Raw genomic sequence first — 25783 nt, 5'->3', positions numbered from 1 at the left:
ACTATACTACAGTATTCTGTGCTATTAATAGTAAATTAATAAACTGTATTCAATGCTGTAGTATATACTCCAATATTTACCTCAGTTAACTGTACTATACTACAGTATTCTGTGCTATTAATAGTAAATTGATAAACTGTATTCAATGCTGTAGTATATACTCCAATATTAACCTCAGTTAACTGTACTATACTACAGTATTCTGTGCTATTAAATTAATAAACTGTATTCAATGCTGTAGTATATACTCCAATATTTACCTCAGTTAACTGTACTATACTACAGTATTCTGTGCTATTAATAGTAAATTGATAAACTGTATTCAATGCTGTAGTATATACTCCAATATTTACCTCAGTTAACTGTACTATACTACAGTATTCTGTGCTATTAATAGTAAATTGATAAACTGTATTAAATGCTGTAGTATATACTCCAATATTAACCTCAGTTAACTGTACTATACTACAGTATTCTGTGCTATTAATAGTAAATTGATAAACTGTATTCAATGCTGTAGTATATACTCCAATATTTACCTCAGTTAACTGTACTATACTACAGTATTCTGTGCTATTAATAGTAAATTGATAAACTGTATTCAATGCTGTAGTATATACTCCAATATTAACCTCAGTTAACTGTACTATACTACAGTATTCTGTGCTATTAATAGTAAATTAATAAACTGTATTCAATGCTGTAGTATATACTCCAATATTTACCTCAGTTAACTGTACTATACTACAGTATTCTGTGCTATTAATAGTAAGTTAATAAACTGTATTCAATGCTGTAGTATATACTCCAATATTTACCTCAGTTAACTGTACTATACTACAGTATTCTGTGCTATTAATAGTAAATTGATAAACTGTATTCAATGCTGTAGTATATACTCCAATATTTACCTCAGTTAACTGTACTATACTACAGTATTCTGTGCTATTAATAGTAAATTGATAAACTGTATTAAATGCTGTAGTATATACTCCAATATTTACCTCAGTTAACTGTACTATACTACAGTATTCTGTGCTATTAAATTAATAAACTGTATTCAATGCTGTAGTATATACTCCAATATTTACCTCAGTTAACTGTACTATACTACAGTATTCTGTGCTATTAATAGTAAATTGATAAACTGTATTCAATGCTGTAGTATATACTCCAATATTTACCTCAGTTTACTGTACTATACTACAGTATTCTGTGCTATTAATAGTAAGTTAATAAACTGTATTCAATGCTGTAGTATATACTCCAATATTTACCTCAGTTAACTGTACTATACTACAGTATTCTGTGCTATTAATAGTAAATTGATAAACTGTATTCAATGCTGTAGTATATACTCCAATATTAACCTCAGTTAACTGTACTATACTACAGTATTCTGTGCTATTAATAGTAAATTAATAAACTGTATTCAATGCTGTAGTATATACTCCAATATTTACCTCAGTTAACTGTACTATACTACAGTATTCTGTGCTATTAATAGTAAATTAATAAACTGTATTCAATGCTGTAGTATATACTCCAATATTTACCTCAGTTAACTGTACTATACTACAGTATTCTGTGCTATTAATAGTAAATTGATAAACTGTATTAAATGCTGTAGTATATACTCCAATATTTACCTCAGTTAACTGTACTATACTACAGTATTCTGTGCTATTAATAGTAAATTGATAAACTGTATTCAATGCTGTAGTATATACTCCAATATTAACCTCAGTTAACTGTACTATACTACAGTATTCTGTGCTATTAATAGTAAATTAATAAACTGTATTCAATGCTGTAGTATATACTCCAATATTTACCTCAGTTAACTGTACTATACTACAGTATTCTGTGCTATTAATAGTAAATTGATAAACTGTATTCAATGCTGTAGTATATACTCCAATATTAACCTCAGTTAACTGTACTATACTACAGTATTCTGTGCTATTAATAGTAAATTAATAAACTGTATTCAATGCTGTAGTATATACTCCAATATTTACCTCAGTTAACTGTACTATACTACAGTATTCTGTGCTATTAATAGTAAGTTAATAAACTGTATTCAATGCTGTAGTATATACTCCAATATTTACCTCAGTTAACTGTACTATACTACAGTATTCTGTGCTATTAATAGTAAATTGATAAACTGTATTCAATGCTGTAGTATATACTCCAATATTTACCTCAGTTTACTGTACTATACTACAGTATTCTGTGCTATTAATAGTAAATTGATAAACTGTATTCAATGCTGTAGTATATACTCCAATATTTACCTCAGTTAACTGTACTATACTACAGTATTCTGTGCTATTAATAGTAAATTGATAAACTGTATTCAATGCTGTAGTATATACTCCAATATTTACCTCAGTTAACTGTACTATACTACAGTATTCTGTGCTATTAATAGTAAATTGATAAACTGTATTAAATGCTGTAGTATATACTCCAATATTTACCTCAGTTAACTGTACTATACTACAGTATTCTGTGCTATTAATAGTAAATTGATAAACTGTATTCAATGCTGTAGTATATACTCCAATATTTACCTCAGTTAACTGTACTATACTACAGTATTCTGTGCTATTAATAGTAAATTGATAAACTGTATTCAATGCTGTAGTATATACTCCAATATTTACCTCAGTTAACTGTAATATACTACAGTATTCTGTGCTATTAATAGTAAATTGATAAACTGTATTCAATGCTGTAGTATATACTCCAATATTTACCTCAGTTAACTGTACTATACTACAGTATTCTGTGCTATTAAATTAATAAACTGTATTCAATGCTGTAGTATATACTCCAATATTAACCTCAGTTAACTGTACTATACTACAGTATTCTGTGCTATTAATAGTAAATTGATAAACTGTATTCAATGCTGTAGTATATACTCCAATATTTACCTCAGTTAACTGTACTATACTACAGTATTCTGTGCTATTAATAGTAAATTGATAAACTGTATTCAATGCTGTAGTATATACTCCAATATTTACCTCAGTTAACTGTACTATACTACAGTATTCTGTGCTATTAATAGTAAATTAATAAACTGTATTCAATGCTGTAGTATATACTCCAATATTTACCTCAGTTAACTGTACTATACTACAGTATTCTGTGCTATTAATAGTAAATTAATAAACTGTATTCAATGCTGTAGTATATACTCCAATATTTACCTCAGTTAACTGTACTATACTACAGTATTCTGTGCTATTAATAGTAAATTAATAAACTGTATTCAATGCTGTAGTATATACTCCAATATTTACCTCAGTTAACTGTACTATACTACAGTATTCTGTGCTATTAATAGTAAATTGATAAACTGTATTCAATGCTGTAGTATATACTCCAATATTAACCTCAGTTAACTGTACTATACTACAGTATTCTGTGCTATTAAATTAATAAACTGTATTCAATGCTGTAGTATATACTCCAATATTTACCTCAGTTAACTGTACTATACTACAGTATTCTGTGCTATTAATAGTAAATTGATAAACTGTATTCAATGCTGTAGTATATACTCCAATATTTACCTCAGTTAACTGTACTATACTACAGTATTCTGTGCTATTAATAGTAAATTGATAAACTGTATTAAATGCTGTAGTATATACTCCAATATTAACCTCAGTTAACTGTACTATACTACAGTATTCTGTGCTATTAATAGTAAATTAATAAACTGTATTCAATGCTGTAGTATATACTCCAATATTTACCTCAGTTAACTGTACTATACTACAGTATTCTGTGCTATTAATAGTAAATTAATAAACTGTATTCAATGCTGTAGTATATACTCCAATATTTACCTCAGTTAACTGTACTATACTACAGTATTCTGTGCTATTAATAGTAAGTTAATAAACTGTATTCAATGCTGTAGTATATACTCCAATATTTACCTCAGTTAACTGTACTATACTACAGTATTCTGTGCTATTAATAGTAAATTGATAAACTGTATTCAATGCTGTAGTATATACTCCAATATTAACCTCAGTTAACTGTACTATACTACAGTATTCTGTGCTATTAATAGTAAATTAATAAACTGTATTCAATGCTGTAGTATATACTCCAATATTTACCTCAGTTAACTGTACTATACTACAGTATTCTGTGCTATTAATAGTAAGTTAATAAACTGTATTCAATGCTGTAGTATATACTCCAATATTTACCTCAGTTAACTGTACTATACTACAGTATTCTGTGCTATTAATAGTAAATTGATAAACTGTATTCAATGCTGTAGTATATACTCCAATATTTACCTCAGTTAACTGTACTATACTACAGTATTCTGTGCTATTAATAGTAAATTGATAAACTGTATTAAATGCTGTAGTATATACTCCAATATTTACCTCAGTTAACTGTACTATACTACAGTATTCTGTGCTATTAATAGTAAATTGATAAACTGTATTAAATGCTGTAGTATATACTCCAATATTTACCTCAGTTAACTGTACTATACTACAGTATTCTGTGCTATTAATAGTAAGTTAATAAACTGTATTCAATGCTGTAGTATATACTCCAATATTTACCTCAGTTAACTGTACTATACTACAGTATTCTGTGCTATTAATAGTAAATTGATAAACTGTATTCAATGCTGTAGTATATACTCCAATATTTACCTCAGTTAACTGTACTATACTACAGTATTCTGTGCTATTAATAGTAAATTGATAAACTGTATTCAATGCTGTAGTATATACTCCAATATTTACCTCAGTTAACTGTACTATACTACAGTATTCTGTGCTATTAATAGTAAATTGATAAACTGTATTCAATGCTGTAGTATATACTCCAATATTTACCTCAGTTAACTGTACTATACTACAGTATTCTGTGCTATTAATAGTAAATTGATAAACTGTATTCAATGCTGTAGTATATACTCCAATATTTACCTCAGTTAACTGTACTATACTACAGTATTCTGTGCTATTAATAGTAAATTGATAAACTGTATTCAATGCTGTAGTATATACTCCAATATTTACCTCAGTTAACTGTACTATACTACAGTATTCTGTGCTATTAAATTAATAAACTGTATTCAATGCTGTAGTATATACTCCAATATTTACCTCAGTTAACTGTACTATACTACAGTATTCTGTGCTATTAATAGTAAATTGATAAACTGTATTCAATGCTGTAGTATATACTCCAATATTAACCTCAGTTAACTGTACTATACTACAGTATTCTGTGCTATTAATAGTAAATTGATAAACTGTATTCAATGCTGTAGTATATACTCCAATATTAACCTCAGTTAACTGTACTATACTACAGTATTCTGTGCTATTAATAGTAAATTAATAAACTGTATTCAATGCTGTAGTATATACTCCAATATTTACCTCAGTTAACTGTACTATACTACAGTATTCTGTGCTATTAATAGTAAATTGATAAACTGTATTCAATGCTGTAGTATATACTCCAATATTAACCTCAGTTAACTGTACTATACTACAGTATTCTGTGCTATTAATAGTAAATTAATAAACTGTATTCAATGCTGTAGTATATACTCCAATATTTACCTCAGTTAACTGTACTATACTACAGTATTCTGTGCTATTAATAGTAAATTAATAAACTGTATTCAATGCTGTAGTATATACTCCAATATTAACCTCAGTTAACTGTACTATACTACAGTATTCTGTGCTATTAATAGTAAATTAATAAACTGTATTCAATGCTGTAGTATATACTCCAATATTTACCTCAGTTTACTGTACTATACTACAGTATTCTGTGCTATTAATAGTAAATTGATAAACTGTATTCAATGCTGTAGTATATACTCCAATATTTACCTCAGTTAACTGTACTATACTACAGTATTCTGTGCTATTAATAGTAAATTGATAAACTGTATTCAATGCTGTAGTATATACTCCAATATTAACCTCAGTTAACTGTACTATACTACAGTATTCTGTGCTATTAATAGTAAATTAATAAACTGTATTCAATGCTGTAGTATATACTCCAATATTTACCTCAGTTAACTGTACTATACTACAGTATTCTGTGCTATTAATAGTAAATTAATAAACTGTATTCAATGCTGTAGTATATACTCCAATATTAACCTCAGTTAACTGTACTATACTACAGTATTCTGTGCTATTAATAGTAAATTAATAAACTGTATTCAATGCTGTAGTATATACTCCAATATTTACCTCAGTTAACTGTACTATACTACAGTATTCTGTGCTATTAATAGTAAATTGATAAACTGTATTCAATGCTGTAGTATATACTCCAATATTTACCTCAGTTAACTGTACTATACTACAGTATTCTGTGCTATTAATAGTAAATTGATAAACTGTATTAAATGCTGTAGTATATACTCCAATATTTACCTCAGTTAACTGTAATATACTACAGTATTCTGTGCTATTAAATTAAATTAATAAACTGTATTCAATGCTGTAATATATACTCCAGTTAACAGTAGTATATTATATTATTCTATACAGTTAACTGTAGCAATTGATAACATGTTGTTGTACTGTAATGTTAACTTTATCAAACATTAGTCAAGTCTGTAGTGTTTTCCGATAATTGCTCTTGTAAACTGTAGTACATTCTAGTATACTATATAATACGGATGCGCCGATATGTAACCGATAATTCCTTAACATTGGAAGCCGATAACCGATTATCTAAATATTAAGATAAAATTCCCTGAAACAAAAGGCAAAAAGAAAACAAAGTGACCGTTAGTACCTTGAAAATCATGTACCAAGCCTACTTTACACTAGTTAAAGATTATTTAACCTTCAAACTTTTCTGGTATATTTAATAAACATATTCTAGATGTTCTTCCAGAAAAATGTTCTTTATAGCCTCCAGTCGAACAGATCTCAAGACAGAAAGCATTCAGATTCAAACAATAAGCTTTTGTTCCTATAATTCACACATTCATAAATACTGTACCTACATCAATGTTTTGCTAATATCAGTAAGTGAATGATCACGACAGAAAGACAGAACCGTACTGTATTTTAACTGCGAGCAGCTGAAGACGTTTAACCAGAGGAAATTATTTATGATTTATCGGCTTTAATATCTACAAACATTTTTATATCGGCCGATAATTTTAATGTTATTGGTATCGGCCGATAATTTATTGTGCATGGCTAATATGTGGGATTGTGTACTGTTAACTATATTAAATTGATCAAATGTAATACCGTAGCAAACTTTAATATACTACTGCATGGTTCAAAACACTATACTAGATGCTAAAGTTTTTTCCATGTGGTTTATATCACGTAATTTCTATTATTTAATGGTTGTGATGGGAATTGTACTGGTTTTAATGACTCATTATGTTATCCGTATAATGGAAACCATTATTGAGTGTTTTTTTCAGTAGGGTATTGAGTGCATTATAATGTGTGTCGACTTTGTTTTTATATCCTTTATTTATTGGAGAAACATGGATGATGTGTTTCATGCCCAGTTTGAAGTCATGCGTGACTGACGTTCAGGAGGTCTGTGGTTACAGATTGACAGAGAAATCTCTTGTGCAGGTTTTTCATTGTTTTATGAGGAGTCTTGACATTATTGACAGATGCTGAAGGAGTTGATATTGTGTTTTGTGTTGTTATCTACACAGAATGTCTTTTGCTGTATCAGCTGTGCTGTACGTGTGTTGTGTTTGGCGCGCTTTCGTCTGCGGTTTACACGAGGGTCTCAGCGTCCCGCAGGTTTCCTCCGATCTCTATTTACGGCGCTGTTTGCCATCTGATCTCTTCTATTACACTTCTGCATGTGACCTAAAGCATTTAAAAAGCATTAAACACATGTGCTCATGTTTTATCAGAACAGATTTATTTGGTTTCAGTGCTGTGCGGTGTTCTCGGACTCCCATCATCTCACAGTGAGTGTTCTGCTTGTACACGTGTGCAGCAGAGGTTGTGTATGTAATGAATATGACACACATGCAGCAGTACCTGTCGTGTCCCGGAGCCGGAATGCAGGAATGTTGTTGGGTTTTTCCATCTCAAGCTCTTATAACTGAGGCTTTACAAGTGACCGTCCTGATCTCGCTGCCGGGGGTCTGAATTAGAAACACTTGAGACCCCCTCACAAGAGTTGTGTAACTCCATATGATCTGTGAGGGTCATTGAGTTCACGTTGTGTCGTCGTACTTCTGTTGACCTGTATGTTTAGTACAAAGAAAATCTGAAAGTAAAATCCACAATGTTGATGTATGTGAATGATGTAGTATCGCCTTAAACCTAAAGGGTGTTTCAGGATTCACATTTGGATGTCCATCGTTTACGGATGAAGTTGTTTAAGTGCGAAAATCCAGTGAAACTTCAGTACGGCACATGTTAGATTGTGTTTGTGGAATAATAAGCAAACATTCACACGTGTCAGAACATGTTGAGCTATCGTCGTCTGTCTATCTCTCAATGTTTTCTCTCTCTCAGGGTTTAGTGAGAGTGTTTAATCGGACTGTTCCTCGTGGGTTCTTTAGTAAAAGTGAATAGAGAAGGTCCTCAAACAGGACTTTCGGGTTTGGTTTTTTTGTTGAGACCTGTTTATGTGGGTTTAAATCCAACCGTCAACAGTGAGACGCCAGTGATCCTCTCAGGGTTTCTGTGTACTACGGTATTACCACATTATGGTCTGATTCACATTTTGCGCACATATTTATTCTTTTAAATGCAGGTGCGTGCAAATAGGCACATTTTTCAAGGCGCGTCGACGCCGCATCGAGATGGAAATCGTTCAACTTTTCGGAGTGCCATGCGCAGGTCATTAGAGGAGAGAAATCGGGACGCTAGGGGTTTCCGCGGCTTTAGAAATGTGAATCGGGCCTATTACAGAACCCCTCAAAACACCAGCAGTGCTTCAGTATTTGTTCAATGGTTATTGGTTTTTCCTGCATTTTATTTTATTACACGTATATATATGGTATTGCAGGCTTGATGCAGGAATGACAGATGATTGGGTTATGTGTCGCGTTGCAACTAGAAACAAGACGCATCGAGCTGGCGCATGAATCTTTTCTGAATCACACAAACATTGAATCGATTCACGTGAATCGTAGGTTCTGCTTTTGCATGTGTTGTTCTGACTTTAATACTTCTGGAAATAAATGAACACATTTGGCTTCTTTTTTAACAATAGTTTCTGCTCATACGATTAATGATGAAAAATGTTTGGAGACATAGAAAATAAGTTTGACGTTTGGAATGCGCCCTATGAACATGAGACGGCTCAAAAGTGCAGTTTTTATTTTGTGTGCAAATTGCAATAGTTTGCAATAAATGAAGAGACTTTAATACGGTTGCATAGTTAAAGTTTCAGGTTGATGCAGATATAGTGATGCTTTTATACTTTGAAATAATGTCTCATTGTATATTGCATTTTTTTTATTCATATTTCACATGTTTCTTTGTATAGCCGCTTGAGTCGTTCCTGATATATTCATCTAGTGACAAAAAAGTTGAAGAAAAATAATGTGAAATAATAATGTATTCATTTTATATTTTATAATTTAGTAATAATAATTAATAAATGCTCTATGAATAATGCTGAGGGCAGAATTTATCAGTGATTCTCTAAGCTTGACCTTGACCGTCCCACAGCCCGTCCTGAAGATAATAACCAATTCAATCTATTGCTACAGTCGTTCAATCCTCATGTTTAAAGAAATAAACCTAACATGGTTTTAGGTTTGCAAACAAAACCTTTGACTCTCAAAAATATTTTTTTTATGAATGGAATAAGAGGGCGTCATATATGTAGAGATGTATTTGTAGCTGGAGTAAATACAGAACAGATATCACCTCACTGTTGTTGTGCATGCGCTGGCGTTCAGCAGCCGGCGGGGTGTCTGTGTTGGATATGTCCTGGTGTCTCTGTCCACCGTCCGTCCTGCAGCGGTGTCGAGGGCCAAGACAAGTTTAGAAGAACAGCTCGTCCTGGCCGGTGTCATCACAGTCGTGTAGCGGTGCACGTTTAACAGCTTCACGTTACATCCCAGATCTTAGTTTATTTGTTGTCATCCTATTTATACATGAACTCATTTATTCAGCTGCGTCTGATGTGTGTTCTGGTATCCTGCAGAACATCACATGCACATGTTGCTCCAAAAAACACAGTTTGTGAAGCAAAATAATGAAGTTCTCATCTCTGGAAACACTTATTTCAACATTTAAAGTGTTTACGACAGTTATTTTGATAATGTGTGTATTAATTCATCATTGTGTTGTCTTCTTCCAGCAATGTACAAATGAAGTCAATATAACATAGAAGGAGTGTGTGGGTTGATGAAACCACGTCCTGTCCAAATCTATCTCTATATCATCTCTAGTCCTGTATTACACTGAACAAAATGTATATGTAATTATTTAAGATTTAGGCAAAGATTTCACTGTATGACGGATATGTGATGTGTTATTTTCAAATGTCTTGGTAAAAACTTACCAAAACTTTTTTCCATTGAACACAAAACTTTTTTTGTCAATTTAGAACATGTGGAACGGTAGTAAATGTGCAGGTCAAGTTAAATAATTGATGTATTTAATTATAACTCTTGCAAAAGTGAGTGTGGTTTGGTATTTTTTATATAACAATAATTCATTGTTTGACTTTTGGCACTATATAATAGTAGTAGTATAGTATTATATATTATAGTGTATGTAGTATAGTAGTTGGCACTGTATATATATATATATGAATATATACTGTATATATGAAGAGTTTGGTTCCAAAATGAGATCATTTTAGTTATTATGGCTTAAATCAAAACATTTTATTTGAACGTCGTTTCTTACCATAAAACCACGGCTTTACCTCGTGGAAGGTTTGCACTCTGTATAAAATGAGCTTATAAAATATTTCAAATTCACATGTCCAGTTTTTTCTCATGAGGCAAGTAGACATGTAATAGGCAGGATAATGTCCAAACAGCCAGCTGTTATCACGAAATAAACATTTGGTGTGATACAAGACACGCTTATTTCTGCGATAACAACCGCAGCCTGTACGTTAACCCTTACGTACCATGGTATCAGAATTTTATCAGAACATAGATTTTTATAGTCTATTTCATTAACACTGCATATAGGAATTTATAGTGTGTTTGATATGACCTGTGTTTTGACTTGCATCACCTTATATGTTTTGGGTATAGTCAATGTTTTCTTGTACAGCTGCTTTGTAGCAATGAAAATTGTAAAATCACTATATAAATAAACTTGACTTGACTTGATAACAGATTTTTCTACAGTTTTAGTGTTTAAAAGAGTTTTGCTCCTCTGTCATGCACCCATGTCTAAAGTCATGTGATCTTTAGCCCCCAAATGAACAATTTAGCCCCCCCCCCGTTGTGTGATAATAAAGCAGTGTAGTAATGTGAGTATGTAACCCTCAGAATGACACTTCACAGTGTTATTCATCTTCGAGGTCACTGTAAGGATCTTGTGACCTCGTTCTGCTCTCTCTGCATTTGTCTCTCTGTGTCAGACCGATGCAACGCAGACGTCAGATAAGAGTATTATGGGTGAACTTCACCACATTTATTGCTGATAAAGACACAATTGGGAGGAAAGTAGACAACACATGGCTTTGAGTCGGGCTTATATCTGAAAGCTGTTATTATAAGGGGATGCTTAAACATTTCTGACTTAAGCGTCAGATGATTTTATATGCATTTTTGTACAATCAATTAGCTTAATTTTTTCAATTATAATGATTGATTGATATTTCTGCCATGACGCATGTTTACTTGTCTTTTCATGCAGGCTGATGTGTGATCTGCGCTTCATTCCAGTATGGAGGACATGGAGCGCCACTACAATCCTCCGTCACCGCTGGACGACTCCGTGCTGGACAGTCCTCTGTGCAGGGACTTCATCGGTGGAATGGAAGATCTTCAGGACATCTCTCAATCCATCGATGAGGACGCTCTCAGCACCTTCGAGGTGACGGAGAACCGGTCGTCAGGTCTGGGATCAGGTTCAGAGAGTTCCACTGCGTTAGGTACGAAGCTCACAACCGGAATGACAGAAATGTGCCCGAGTGCGTTTAGAAATGCTAACATGTTTTCCGTCATGTTGCGAGAGCTAAAAAACAGGTTTGTGTAGATGCTTCCTCTGTGCGTTGAGCGAACAGCATTTTTGGAGAACGTTAAAAACTTTACTTTCCTGTATTTTAACCCGAGGCAAAGTAAAATCTGACTAACAGAGAGGAGGGAGATGTTTGAAGGTGAAGCATTTGGAATAATGACATCACGGAAATGTTTCTGGGGTGAACTGGATTTCTCATTATTGTTTTGGATAAACAGATTTCTGGTGTCAAGGTTGAGGTCAATTCACATTTGTTTGTATAGCACTTTCACGATACGGTTTCAATTCGGCTTTACAGGAAATTCTTCCTGGGTTCTTCTTTTTAAAAAATGTGTAACTAATCACATTTACAGTATTTATATTTGTCATGTTTCATTGTGTATTCTGACTAGAAATGGACTTTCGGTCTCATTGTACGTTTCTACACGTGTTTGTTATAGATGCACTGACCCCAGCGTCCAGCCCGTCGTCGGGTGTGTATGGTGGCCCGGCGGGACAGGATGAGTTCACCTCCGGCTCTCTGAACCTGGAGTGTCGCGTGTGTTCTGATCGAGCGTCTGGATATCACTATGGAGTTCACGCCTGTGAGGGCTGTAAGGTGGGTTACACCGGTCCACCCTGATAGCAAACAAACATCTGGCAGACGTCTCCATTTACATCTGCGAGACATAGTTTGCTCATTTGCAATACGTCTCGGAGACGTCTGTAAGATGTTTATGATTTAGTCCAGATGTTTAGCAGACGCACCTTTGGTAGCTGTTGACCGATCCAACACAAAACAATAAACGACTTCACGTGACATCGGTCTGTTTTGGTTCTAAACACTTTCTCTTGAGGTCTTTGAGGGCTGATGTGCCTCATGTTTTCCACTCATATCTGTGTCTGAAGGAACAGTGGGACACAAACATCACAGTCATAATATTACTGACAGACGAGCAGAAAACAGGCCACAGGTCTGGGAGCAGCTGATAAACAGAATTATTCTTTTTTTCTATGAATTATTATTATGATCAAGAGTCCCGAAGCCGGCCCGGGTGTGAGTTATGTGACAGGGTCACAGCTGCACAATTCAAAGGTTACATAAAGGTCATGTGATGCATAGCCTTAAACTATCATCTAAAATATAATTTATGAATATAAATATTTATATATTATATTAAAATAATGATAAGAATGCGACGCGCTCTCTGTCTCGACAGTCTTTCTGCTATCTGCATGCGTCTTAACTTTTGACAAAACATAACTTTTGTTTAAAATTCTAATAAATAAGTTATTAAACCAGTGCGGTATGCACATCCTTTCAGCCCTGACTTATTATTTATACTTTTAAGACGGTTTACACACCAAAGTTTACTGCACAGGTGTAAGTATGTATAATATAATGTTGTACAGATATTAAAAGCAGAAGTAGACGTCTGTCAGTCGTGATGTGTCGGCTCACTCGCTTCTCTGTTCTGGTTCATGGTCCTCCATCGGGACGACACCCCAAACGGTCATGTCCTCATCTCAACCTCTCGTCCTCCTCTGCTCCATATCGCTCCATGTGATCTCGCTTTCGAAACTGCAGGAGTGTTTCTGGGGACAGAATGGCTCAACAGAAGTGAAGCAACATGGACTGGTTTTTATGAGCGGCTCCTGCTGAATCGCTGCTTATCTTCATCACTCAGTTAGATTGCACAAGTCACTGAATTTCATGCGTTTACGGCCCTCTTTTTTTGATTTTACCGTTCATACCGCGGTAAATATATACTGCATTGCTAAGTAAAAGACATTAAGCTGTTGTCTGTTTACTGACTATATTATTCTCAGGCTTTTAAATAAACGATCACTTCTAAAATAAGAACATTATTGGCTCGATTAAACAAACGACTTTCATATTGCAGTAATTGTAATAGTGATCACGGTATTGCATTTTATTCTGTTGAAACAAACACATAAACAGAACATTTTTAATATTCACATTTTTCAAATGTACATACAACGGGTTCAGACAAATTAACATGAAAACAACAACAACTGTAAAGATCAGAGAATCACAACATTTATGGTGCTTGCAAGTTTTAGTTTAGATTAAAATGAAAAAAAAATTGCTGAATTGAACGGCAAAAATGACTTTCTTTTCTTTTATCTACATTATTATGATGTAAAATGATTCATACAGCAAGAGCATGATATAAGGTTGTGGTCGTACCGTCCAGTTCTAATATTAGCGTTGTGTTCCCCATATCTAAGATTGTCCTTAGCCCTGATTGTTTCTATTTTCAATGTTTGTCACCACGCCTGGAAGCCAGAACGGCGTATGAATGTGTTGCCAGACTATCCAGAGAAGCGTCTGCTTTGCATTGTGTACATCAGATTCTGGCCGGTTTCATACTGAACTAATAACAGAATAAACTGTCTTTAAAGAGAACGCTGGAGATATATTTGACACGTGTGATGTGTGTCGTTGATTGTTTATGTTCTTCTGTCAGGGTTTCTTCCGCCGGACCATTCGCCTTAAACTGGAGTATGACAAGTGTGAACGCCGCTGTAAGATCCTCAAGAAGAACCGGAACAAGTGCCAATACTGTCGCTTTCAGAAGTGCCTGTCGGTGGGCATGTCTCACAACGGTGAGCGCTTCTTATGTTGCCAATAAGCAAATAAACAACATCACAGTTAGTTTACTTAACCAAATTGAACAAACATAATAAAAGAGAGGCATTATTTAAGTGCAGAAAACAAGAATTAATTGAATTAAATAAGAAGAGAAATCTGGATGAAAGGAAATGAAATAAAGGTGTTAGGGGTCAGTTGTGGCCTGGTGGTTAGAGCGTTGGGTTTGTGATCAGAAGGTTTGAATCTCAGTGCCAGCAGGTCATGACTGAAGGGCCCTTGAGCAAGACACCTTACCCCTGATTGCTCTGCAGTAATGTAACACTGTATAAAACTACTTGTAAGTCGCTTTGGATAAAAGCGTCTGCCAAATGAATAAATGTGAATGTAAAAAATGTGTTCACACAGAGATTATTTACAGTTTGAAGTATATAAAGGATGTGCACATATGTACTAATACTATATAAATAAAAATAAATAATACTAATATAACTTGATCAAACAGGTTTGGACATGACGGAATTGAACTTGTATTAATAAGCAGGTGCAAACACAAGCTGTTTTGTCTTTGACCTCTTTACTGCGAGTCTGTCATAGATTTCGTTGTTTTTTAAGGTCTGACTAACCCTCCGGCTAGCTCTCATCTCACACAGAATGTGCTGAAACGACTCTGACGTCACAGAAACCCTATATGAGGATGGCCTTTGACCCCTGGACAAATACACATTCCTCAGAGCCACGGCAGGAGTTCTGTAGTGTCAGGCAAACGAGACATTAAAGGCAAAAAATCCATGTTGATGGAGTTCTCAGTTGTGTCTCAACTCAGACACATTTCTGACTCTTTTTCTCAGGAGAAATATCTGAGACGCAGACGAGACCAAAGCAAGTCCATTTAATCTCACTGATGTCTGAAGATAAATCATCATGTATATGAGATAATGCACTGGCAGGCGGTTGTTATGGAAAGCTCGCTTTGCATACTGTAGGGTGTCTGACAAATGTGTAAATATCAAGTGTCCACAACGCTCTAGCTTTTGTCTCTTCAGAAGTTGCACAAATGTGGTTTCTGTTGTAATCTGTTGAAAATTCAATTGAATGCCCACCGTTGACACCATTTGAACACGGGCCAGTTTGAAATCCGTGTTTCTCAATTCCTCTGAGTGAGTTTGTACAGAACCAGACATCAGAATCTGACAACATCTATAAACAGTGCTCTTGGCTTTCAGCAGATGTTACTTGGCACCCAAAATACACCCTTCTGTCTTTCTTTCTTCTGCAGAACACAAGAGAAGATATCTTGAAGCACATCGATAATCATAAAACACCAATCTCCTTTGACTTCCATTGTATGAACCCAAATCCACTGAGACATTTCACAAAATATCTTCTTTGGTGTTGCACTGAAGAAAGACTCTCATTATATTTTTGTCTGAACTGTCACGTTTACTGTTGAGATCTGTTGTGATGAATCGGTTTAATCTCACCTGAGATTCTTCTGTCATCCACAGCCATCCGCTTCGGTCGAATGCCTCAGTCGGAGAAGTTGAGGTTAAAGGCGGAGATTCTGACCGGAGAGCAGGAGGTGGAGGATCCTCAGGTGGCCGACCAGAAAACTCTCGCCAAGCAGATCTACGAGGCGTACCTGAAGAACTTCAACATGAACAAATCAAAAGCACGCACCATCTTGATGGGGAAGGCGAGCACGCCGGTAAGACCATACGGCCATGACGACCAAAATACGTAGAGATGTAACGACTCATTTAGCTCAGGATGTGATGCGATTCACGATAATGATCTCACGACACCATTCATTCACGATTTATTTTTACAAAATGAGAAAATTACAAATGAACAACTGTCCTTTTATTCGTGCTCAAATGCTGCACATTTCTTTGTACAATAAAAATATATTTTAGGTCAAATGGCAAAAGTAAACTGCAATTTCAAAACAAATTCCCAATCAAATAAAAAATGAATAATACAAAAGTTTTTTTATATAAACAGACTAAGACTTTGTGCTTTTCTCAGATTTTTACATTTAAGAAACATCAGCATGTCCACATATCCAAGTTTGCAGTAAACACATCGACCCCTGCTGTTCAAAACAGGTATTGCGATTTAAATAACATCTCAACCGGCTTGAATCGTCACATATTATAATCGATTTTCAGCCGGCTCGCGGTGAATCCTTACAAAAATATGCATTATTTAAAACAGGTGATTATTTATTGAATGTTGAAATGCTTGTCCCATCACAGCTGTATAAGCAAGTAGTTAAAGAGGTCTGGAGAAGAGGAAACTTGACTAATAAGTTTATTTGAGTTTACTGGACTTCATACAGGAAGCAACCGGCCAGAGCACAACGTCACTGCACTCTAAATATGAATATTTAAAAAAATGTGACCCATATTATGTGTCAGGGGTTACAGAATGAGACTGTCGGGTGTGAACACAAGTCAACAAAGATTCCCATCTTGCATCTGGAGTTCAGTGTTGTTTCCGTTCATAGGCATATTCTCTTACTGTGAGCTCGACGGGACATGAGCAGCAGCTGTCTTTCATTGCTCTCTCTCTCTCTTCTTGATCTTCCTTACCAACCCAGTTTACTTTTACAGTTCATCGTGTAGCTGAAGCTGTGACTGTATCAGGATTATATTAATACCCAAAGGAAACATTCAAAAATGAGATCTCCGTAACATCTCAATTATTTCTCCTAGACATCGATGAGGTTAAATGGAGAGCAAATGAAGTATCATGTGCGTGCGTCTAAGATATTATTCTTGAGAAAAATAAATGTGTCTGTGATTAGAGTTTGAGAAGAGATTTGTCAATATTGTTGAAGATCTCAATCGGAACACAATCATTTCTCATCAAATTGACCCAAATCCAGATTATTTCTCCTCTACATTCATGTTTTTAGCAATTTTGAGAGAAACATCTGAGACTTAAATGAGACCCACCTGAGAACTCTCCTGGCCTGTTTGCAATAGTGTGTAACATTTCTAATATCATTCTCATCGGTGTGTCCAGCCGTTTGTCATTCACGACATGGAGACGCTTCAGCTGGCCGAACAGACGTTTGTGGCGAAGATGATGGGCTCCTCCGGTGGTCTGCTGAATAAAGACGCTGAGGTGCGAATATTCCACTGCTGTCAGTGCACATCGGTGGAGACGGTCACAGAGCTGACGGAATTCGCCAAGTCTGTGCCGGGCTTCTCTGACCTGGACCTGAACGACCAGGTGTGTTAAAATACATCCAGCGTGTACTGATGGAAAAAGGGGATTTAATAAACGGAAAATGTATGTTGAATTGGTGTATCCCTTCTCTGTGTCAAGATGAAGTATTTAAAATCTCACTCATTCGAGTATTTACAGAATTAATCATTAATTCATTATTATCCTTTTATTAGAGCAGAATTGTGTGAGAATTGTGCATGTTAATGATCCTTTTTGTTCTCCGTCAGGTGACGCTGTTGAAGTACGGCGTTCACGAGGCACTTTTCGCGATGCTGGCGTCCTGCATGAATAAAGACGGTCTGCTGGTGGCGTACGGCAGCGGCTTCATCACCAGAGAGTTTCTCAAGAGCTTACGACGGCCGTTCAGCGACATGATGGAGCCCAAGTTTCAGTTCGCAAGGAAGTTCAACTCCCTCGAGCTGGACGATAGCGATCTGGCGCTGTTCGTCGCTGCCATCATCTGTTGTGGAGGTGTGAACACAGAAGCATTGAAATGTGATTTGTATTGTAGTGAACTCATTTTCTCACTCATCTTGTGTTCGTAGATCGTCCCGGTCTGATGAACGTCCCTCACATCGAGCGCATGCAGGAGAGCATCGTGAACGTTCTTCAGACGCACCTGAAGAGCAACCATCCCGACAACAGCTTTCTCTTCCCCAAACTCCTGCAGAAACTGGTGGATCTGCGTCAGCTGGTGACCGAGCACGCTCACTTAGTGCAGGAGATCAAGAAGACGGAGGACATGTCACTGCATCCCTTACTGCAGGAGATCTACAGAGACATGTACTGACTCTTCTTCTAGTAGATTTCTAAAACAGACACGCTGCCTCCAAACGCTGACGTGCTGCAGTGTTGACCACGGTTCCCAGGATGCGGGATTCTGGGAAAAAGCATGTCTGGAAATGCACAGATGTCGACGTTTGCGTTCTCCGAACATTGTCACGTAAAAACCGATCGGCTTGTGTGTTCGTGAAAATTCAGACAATGTCAATAGAAACTTGACCTGCGGTTTAGTAACGTTTTCTCTGGAGATATTTTTGAAGATGTTTTATAACGCTCGGCCAGAAACTGTGAATATGAAACATGTCTTCACGCGGCAATATCACTTTTGTATTAGTACGACCACCCAAGTGACTTCCACAGAAACTAGTGAAACTCATTTTTACTGTACAGGGAACGAAAGTACGAAAGTAAGACGTGTTTTTGTTTTGTATCACAAGCACTGGACAATTTTGATTCCTTGAGCGGTTTCTAGTCTTTTTATGTCAACGGTTTCTGGTAGTTCTCAGATCTGTGTTTGTAACAGATGCAACGTGAAACGAACAAAATCACAGAAAATCAGTGAAGTGAGATTCAGACCGATGAGATTTCAGTGTTGGTCGGGGTGTTTAATGGAAGTTCTGTCAGGACACGTGCTAGCATGCCATTTAGTCCATTAGTGCAAGCGCAGTTAATGCAATACTTTATTATCAGACCTTGACAGGAATCTACACTGAAATTCTGCTCGAAATCTAAATATTTGGTGAACATATGAGTGAGAACGAGGCGGAGTGAACTTTGTGAATTCTGTACAAATCTGCAGAATTGTGTACTTGATTTTTTTCTTTGTTACTGACACACTCGCTCAACTTGTGCCGTCTTACAGAAAATCATTTTCTCTCTTTTATATTCAACAAATGAAACTTTAGTTCCTTAGACAGTCCAGACCCACGTTGACTTTGTTTCTGAGTTTTGAAAGGTTACACTAAAGGTCGCTGTGTTTTTAGAAGTTGTTAACTCTTGTTTGGCTCAGTTTTCAGCACATCACCACGTTTGATCCGATCCTGCATTTAGTGTCTGAAAATCTCCAGCTCTCATTGAAAATGAAGGAACGGGTCACTTGCGAGTGTGCATGCAGATAAATGGACGTCACGTCAGTGAATCTTCATGCATTTCTTGCATCGCTCCTGCAGAGACATGCACTTAAACTGTAAAGTATATTTTGGTGGAATCAATGGAGTTTTGTAACCCTTTCAATATTGTAGGCCGGTTTTGATGAACGCTTTGTCAGATGTTCTCTTGGTATTGTGCACTAGACGGGATTGTGATGACGTTGTCTTTTTATACTAAAGCAAAGGTATCTTTATTACTAATAGATTGAAATATCAGATATTGTTAAAGCGGTTAATGCGGTGCAATGTAAGAATGGAGAAAGAGCAAACCGGTTGTCATGGAAATTCAATATTTCCACATTCCATTGAGATTCCCAGAAGCGATGCACAAATGGATTTATCTATAAACATGATTTGAGATGTGATTAGACTGTTTTCTCCCATCATCAGGGACGGTTTGAGGGATACGCACTAGAACAATATTCCTAATCTGAGAATCTCCAAACACACACATCATGACAGAGGTGTTGAAGATGAACGGCGAGTTAGAGTCCGACTCTTGGCCATGTCATATTTAAACGTCAATGTCTTCTGAAGCAAGTGCCATAAAACAAGATGTTACTGGAAAACAAGAACATCTGATCCTGACGGATCTCGACCAATCACGTTGAGTTTGGCTCAAATGATCTTTGTCTCCTGTCGGGTTGCTTTGATGTACTGTAACGTTCTTGTGGTCTCAGGTGTGAAGATGCTCGTGGACATTTTCATCATGTAGATGATCTACGACTGCCATGTGATATAAATCAAGCCGAATGTTCTCTCCGAGCACTCCTTGCTGTCTCTCGACACACTGTCAGGAATGCAGTAAAACACACGTGTTTGCTTAACTTTACTTGCTCGGCTAGTGTTTATATGCTAACGTTCACTGATTTAGTTGCGGTTTGATGTGTATTTGTTTTTACACATCAAATCCCCTCAGAATGTACTGAATGAACGTTTTCTATGAGGAACTGAATACTAGCTTGCTACGTACTGAATACTGCACATGATATGTTGTATACTGCATTTGTGTGTGAATCAGAATGCAATGTTAAACGTATCGCAGGTGTGATTGGGTGGGTGGGTTCTGTTATCAACTTCATTGTGCATTTTGGTCCAATTTGGTGTGGAAATGTCAACCAGGAACGTGAATATTACAGCTGACAGTTTGTTTGGGGTCAAATGAGGCGCATTGCATTGTGGGATATATTGTTTATTTCATATTTGCTTATTCTGCTTAAACAATAGCACAGCATACTTTTTATACAGTATAAATAGAGGATGAAGTGTGACATTCTGAATATTGTCCTTCACCTGTGCCTTACGTGAAGAATGCAAGTTTATGAAGGTGAATGATGTCACAGCACAGTTTAATACTATTTGTTTTAAAGTGAACAATTGTGTTTCTCTAAAAACGTACTTGCATCTACTTTGATGCCAGTCCGCTTCACAATATCCCAAAGTAATTTGTCAGTACATGAGCAAATGTGAGCCTGTGCATGAAGTATTGTTTTATTTCTCAAATTAAAATGACACGTTTGATTGTTTTTTTAAATAATGACACACAGCAGTTTATAGGTAGAAGGGATTTGAAATGTTTTGTATCAGGGAACGGTGTGTTGGTCTTCCCATAGTCTCTATAGCTCAGGTCACAGTGAAATACTGCTCTGCCATCGACAGCATCGTTTCTAATAAACGCTCCATTTTAAGAAGCAGATCTTTCTATTGGCTCTTGATTGTGAATATAATGCTGCACAAAAGGACGTTTGTTTTATGACGGCTTCGTAACTATAGACAATGTTTGTACTGTCCTAGAATAAAAAATGATTGTAAACTCAAGCATTGTGCTTTTCTTTCAGTCTTTATTTATGGAGTCCAAACATTACATAAGACAATGTGTAGCGCCCCCTGTGGTAGGTAGGAATGCATGTAGAACACAAATATATTCGATTTTACACATAAATAAGACAAATATAAAGTGTTTTTGATCTGATAAAACTACTATATACGATTTAATGTGGAGCCATATATCTAGGACAGATTGCGGATCTTCTAGTGAGGAGTTTTTGTGATTATTTTAAATTGTAACGCATCGTTAAACATGAAATGTATGATTTCTGATAGTAAAACACTGAAAGTCAAACATTTAGACCCTTTATTTCTAGCTGCGCGCTTCGTGTACTTGACAGTTCCACATTCAGCCACACGGTGGCGGCATTGATGTCTCATCACCGCCTTCAAACATGGCGGCGCCCTTCGCGCGGTCATGCTGCAGAGTCAGTCGATCGAAATCGCACTTGATGTACAGAAAAACACCTTTAACTTCTCGTCTGAGACTTTTATTCCACACTTCCGCGTCCAGACGAACCGGACTCCTTTCGTCCCTATATAACCGGGGCGTTCTGAAGGAGGCTTTCCCGGAGAAAGCGGCTCAGGTCGAGTTACCGGATCTGCTCCGGTCCGGCCCGCAGACCGTCTACTGCGGCTTCGACCCGACAGCGGACAGCCTGCACGCCGGCAACCTGCTCGCCATCATCGGCCTGCTGCACTTCAGAGACGCGGGTCATGACGTTATCGCGCTCCTCGGCGGAGCCACGGCGCGGATCGGCGACCCGAGCGGGAAGACGGCCGAGAGAGAGCGACTCTGCCCGGCCACGGTGGAGCGCAACGCCCGCGGGATCCTGGAGGACCTCCAGCGGATCTTCACCCACCACGAGCTTTATTTCCGCTCGGACCCGAGCAGACTGGGTCGGGTGACCGTGTTGAATAACTCGAGCTGGTATAAGGACAGACACGTGGTGGAGTTTTTATCGGAGGTGGGCAGGTACTTCCGGATGGGCACGATGCTCAGCAGACACAGCGTGCAGACGCGACTGCGCAGCGCAGACGGCATGAGCTACGCCGAGTTCTCTTATCAGCTCTTCCAGGCCTTTGACTTCTATCATCTGCACCAGCTGCACGGCTGCAGGATCCAACTGGGCGGAACCGATCAGCTGGGAAACATCATGAGCGGCCACGAGTTCGTACACAAGTATGACGTCATTTAAAGGGACAATGTTGTCAACGTCAGTTTGTTTCAAACCTGTATAAATGTTTTGCTAAACACGAATGAAGATATTTGTAAGAATGTCAGTAACAGATCTCTTCCCCCATTGACTGTCATGGTAGGGAATATAAATACTATGGCAGTCAATGGGGAAGAGATCTGTTACTGACATTCTTACAAATATCTTCGTGTTTAGCAAAACATTTATACAGGTTTGAAACAAACAATCAGAATTTAGATTTTTGTGTGAACTGTGCCTTTAACTTGCACTGAAAAAATATATATATATATTTGTATATATGCCAAAATGTTCCGTCTAAGCTGAACATGAACCTCTTGTCTCTGGCCTTCACGTGTGATGTTTTTATTTCTTTATTTTCTGATAGAAAGACAGGGGAGGACGTGTACGGTTTGACCATTCCTCTGGTGACCAGCTCGATGGGAGATAAACTGGGAAAGACGGCTGGTAACGCTGTCTGGCTGAGCAGAGATAAAACATCGCCCTTTGAGTTCTACCAATACTTCCTCCGCCTGCCCGATAACAGCGTAGAGGGGTGAGACTTTTAATAATGGAAACAAAGAAATCGTTCAGTCAAAAATGAGGATTACGAACCCAGATGACTTTATTACACGCTGTTTATTTGTACCGAAAGTCACAGTTCTGGTTAGCGATTTGACTTCCTGTTTTAATATGAACATGAACACAATGACTAAAGATTTCTCTAAAGGTTTTACATTTGAATTGAACATTTATGTTCTCTGTGTGTATAGTTGTCATCGGCCTTATTTTGACCCCGCAGGTATCTTAAGCTGTTCACTTTTCTACCGCTGGCTGAAGTGCAGAAGGTTATGGAACGGCAGAGCCAAGAGCCGGGCAAGCGGGCCGCTCACAAACGTCTGGCCGCTGAGGTCACCAAACTGGTCCACGGTAAAGAGGGACTGGAAAGTGCCAAGAGGTGAGTGTGGATATTCAGATCATTTCAAAACCCAAATCGGACGTGTGCCCTGTTTACTTTATTTCACATCATGCAGGAGACGTTAAAGAAGTCAGACTGAAGAAACGTTCACTTTAAGGTCTTTTAATATTTGATTTGTGTGTGCACAGATGCACAGACGCTCTTTATCACAGTAACATTCAGGCTCTGGAACAGATGAGCGACGTGGAATTACAGGAGCTTTTCCGAGAGGCTCCGTTTCATGAGGTTTTTCTGGATCCGGGGTCGACTGTGTTAGACGCCTGCAGACGGGCAGAAGCCATTCCTGAGGGTCCACGCGGGTAAGAGACGCCGCCCCTCCGTCTGATGTCACTTGTTCATTACATCATCATCTTACTCCAGACGTATCTCATGACATTGGTTTTATTTTGTACAAAATGATTCCTGTTTTCATACCTTTTTTATTTATTTAAGCATTGACACAATAACTAAATATAAGTGAGAGTAGGATGCCTTGTATGACAATAATAACATGACAAAATAAATGTTGAATTTTTCTCACAAGGCGTGCATCTGTTTTTTAGTTATCTGTATTGCTTATTTTTACGGTCTGTGTTTGTTTTTATTTAACTTAAAAAAGCAGAAAAGTGTTATTTGTAACTTTTCATTACCAAAGACAATTTGGTCATTATAGTCTACATTATTTTTAAGCTTTTATATGTTATTTCAGACTATGTTATTTCAAATATGTTATTTTTTTGTCTTTCTGTCGATGTTTATTTATGCTAAATGACTAAATGTTAGTGTAGTATTTCAAGACACAACCCAACAAAAACACTTGTTAACTCAAATGTTTGTGTGATTTATAATGTGTTTATTGGTGTTGTTTTAGGTATCAGATGATAAAGGATGGTGGTGTTTGGATGAACCACCAGAGGGCAGTAAACCCAGAGCAGATTCTGATTCCGGGTCAGCACATCCTGGCTAATGGACTCAGTTTGATCCGAGTGGGCAAGAGAAACTTTTACATCCTCAAGTGGCTCAGTATGTGATTTATTAACCATCGTCCGGTGCACCGATGCCTTCCAGAGATAAATAAATCTATCCAGAAATGTGTACAGAATGTGAAATAATCAATGCACACTTGTGTTTTCCAATGGATGTTGTGTATTTAATATGACAGAAAATAAAATAGTCGTGTAATTCTGAAGTTCTCCAGCAGTTGTCAGTAGAGCTTGTTGTAATTTCATCAAAGACTATGAATTGTTTTTTTTGGATGGTTATATTTACAGTCTGTGGATTATATCAAAGACATGAGAACAGTCTTGACTTGTTTTATTTGGACAAATTACAGGTCTTGATAATGCGAGTGTGAATGTGTTCTTGATTCAAATTCACACTCTTCAATGAAATATATGAGATTATCTCCCAGTTTCACAGACACGGCTGAGTTTATATAGCCATGACTCTGCCTTAGTTGAATTAAGATGGTTATGTCGCTTTTAGTAGAATACAATGCTGGTTTGTTTAAGACTAAACAATGGCACTGATATATTTAAAGATATTTCTGGGCATGTAATGTTAAGACAGGTCACACATTGGCTTTAGGGAAACCGGCCTTATATGATTTAGATGTATTAAAAAGGTCTGTCCACATTAGATAAAAATGTTAAATATTATCGGTTTAAAACACAATAATGTATGTATTTAAATTAGGTGTAAAATGTGCATAAAGTTAAAAACACTTTAAATGTAGAGATGTTATGTCATCAGTAAGGTCTGCGCTGCAAAAAATGACTTTCTTACTTCGTATGTTTGTCTTGTTTTACAGTACAAATGTCTACAAATTCTTGAATCAGATGCAT

At 36.6% G+C, this 25783-nt stretch overlaps 2 protein-coding genes across 3 annotated transcripts in view; both read left to right on the top strand.

Moving 5' to 3' along the window:
• The window catches only part of pparab (peroxisome proliferator-activated receptor alpha b), a 25620-nt gene extending 3846 nt beyond the window's left edge, over window positions 1-21774 (top strand). Inside the window, exons 2-8 of one of the 2 annotated variants that reach the window (XM_079450536.1) lie at window positions 11874-12111; window positions 12638-12795; window positions 14669-14807; window positions 16299-16498; window positions 17821-18030; window positions 18255-18498; window positions 18573-21774. In XM_079450536.1, coding sequence (XP_079306662.1) covers window positions 11904-12111; window positions 12638-12795; window positions 14669-14807; window positions 16299-16498; window positions 17821-18030; window positions 18255-18498; window positions 18573-18817 — 1404 coding nt within the window. In that variant the 5' untranslated portion in view covers window positions 11874-11903 and the 3' untranslated portion in view covers window positions 18818-21774. Of the gene's footprint in view, window positions 1-11873; window positions 12112-12226; window positions 12337-12637; window positions 12796-14668; window positions 14808-16298; window positions 16499-17820; window positions 18031-18254; window positions 18499-18572 lie in introns of those variants that run through there. The other variant, XM_079450537.1, reaches the window with a different exon arrangement.
• yars2 (tyrosyl-tRNA synthetase 2, mitochondrial) lies at window positions 21760-25783 on the top strand. Its single transcript, XM_079450535.1, has 5 exons — window positions 21760-22968; window positions 23370-23537; window positions 23784-23939; window positions 24089-24259; window positions 24811-25783. Exons 1-5 carry the CDS (start codon window positions 22181-22183, stop codon window positions 24968-24970), a joined length of 1443 nt encoding a protein of 480 aa, XP_079306661.1. The 5' UTR covers window positions 21760-22180; the 3' UTR covers window positions 24971-25783.

This window comes from Barbatula barbatula (assembly GCF_947034865.1).
Source record: "Barbatula barbatula genome assembly, chromosome: 25".
Classification (NCBI taxonomy): Eukaryota; Metazoa; Chordata; class Actinopteri; order Cypriniformes; family Nemacheilidae; genus Barbatula; species Barbatula barbatula.
This window is presented reverse-complemented; position numbering and strand designations above follow the sequence as displayed.

Coding starts and splice junctions, on each gene's coding strand:
- yars2 (XM_079450535.1), top strand. CDS start 22,181: ATGGCGGCGCCCTTCGCGCGGTCATGCTGCAGAGTCAGTCGATCGAAA. Junction 22,969..23,369: donor GGCCACGAGTTCGTACACAA/GTATGACGTCAT, acceptor ATTTTCTGATAG/AAAGACAGGGGAGGACGTGT. Junction 24,260..24,810: donor ATTCCTGAGGGTCCACGCGG/GTAAGAGACGCC, acceptor GTGTTGTTTTAG/GTATCAGATGATAAAGGATG.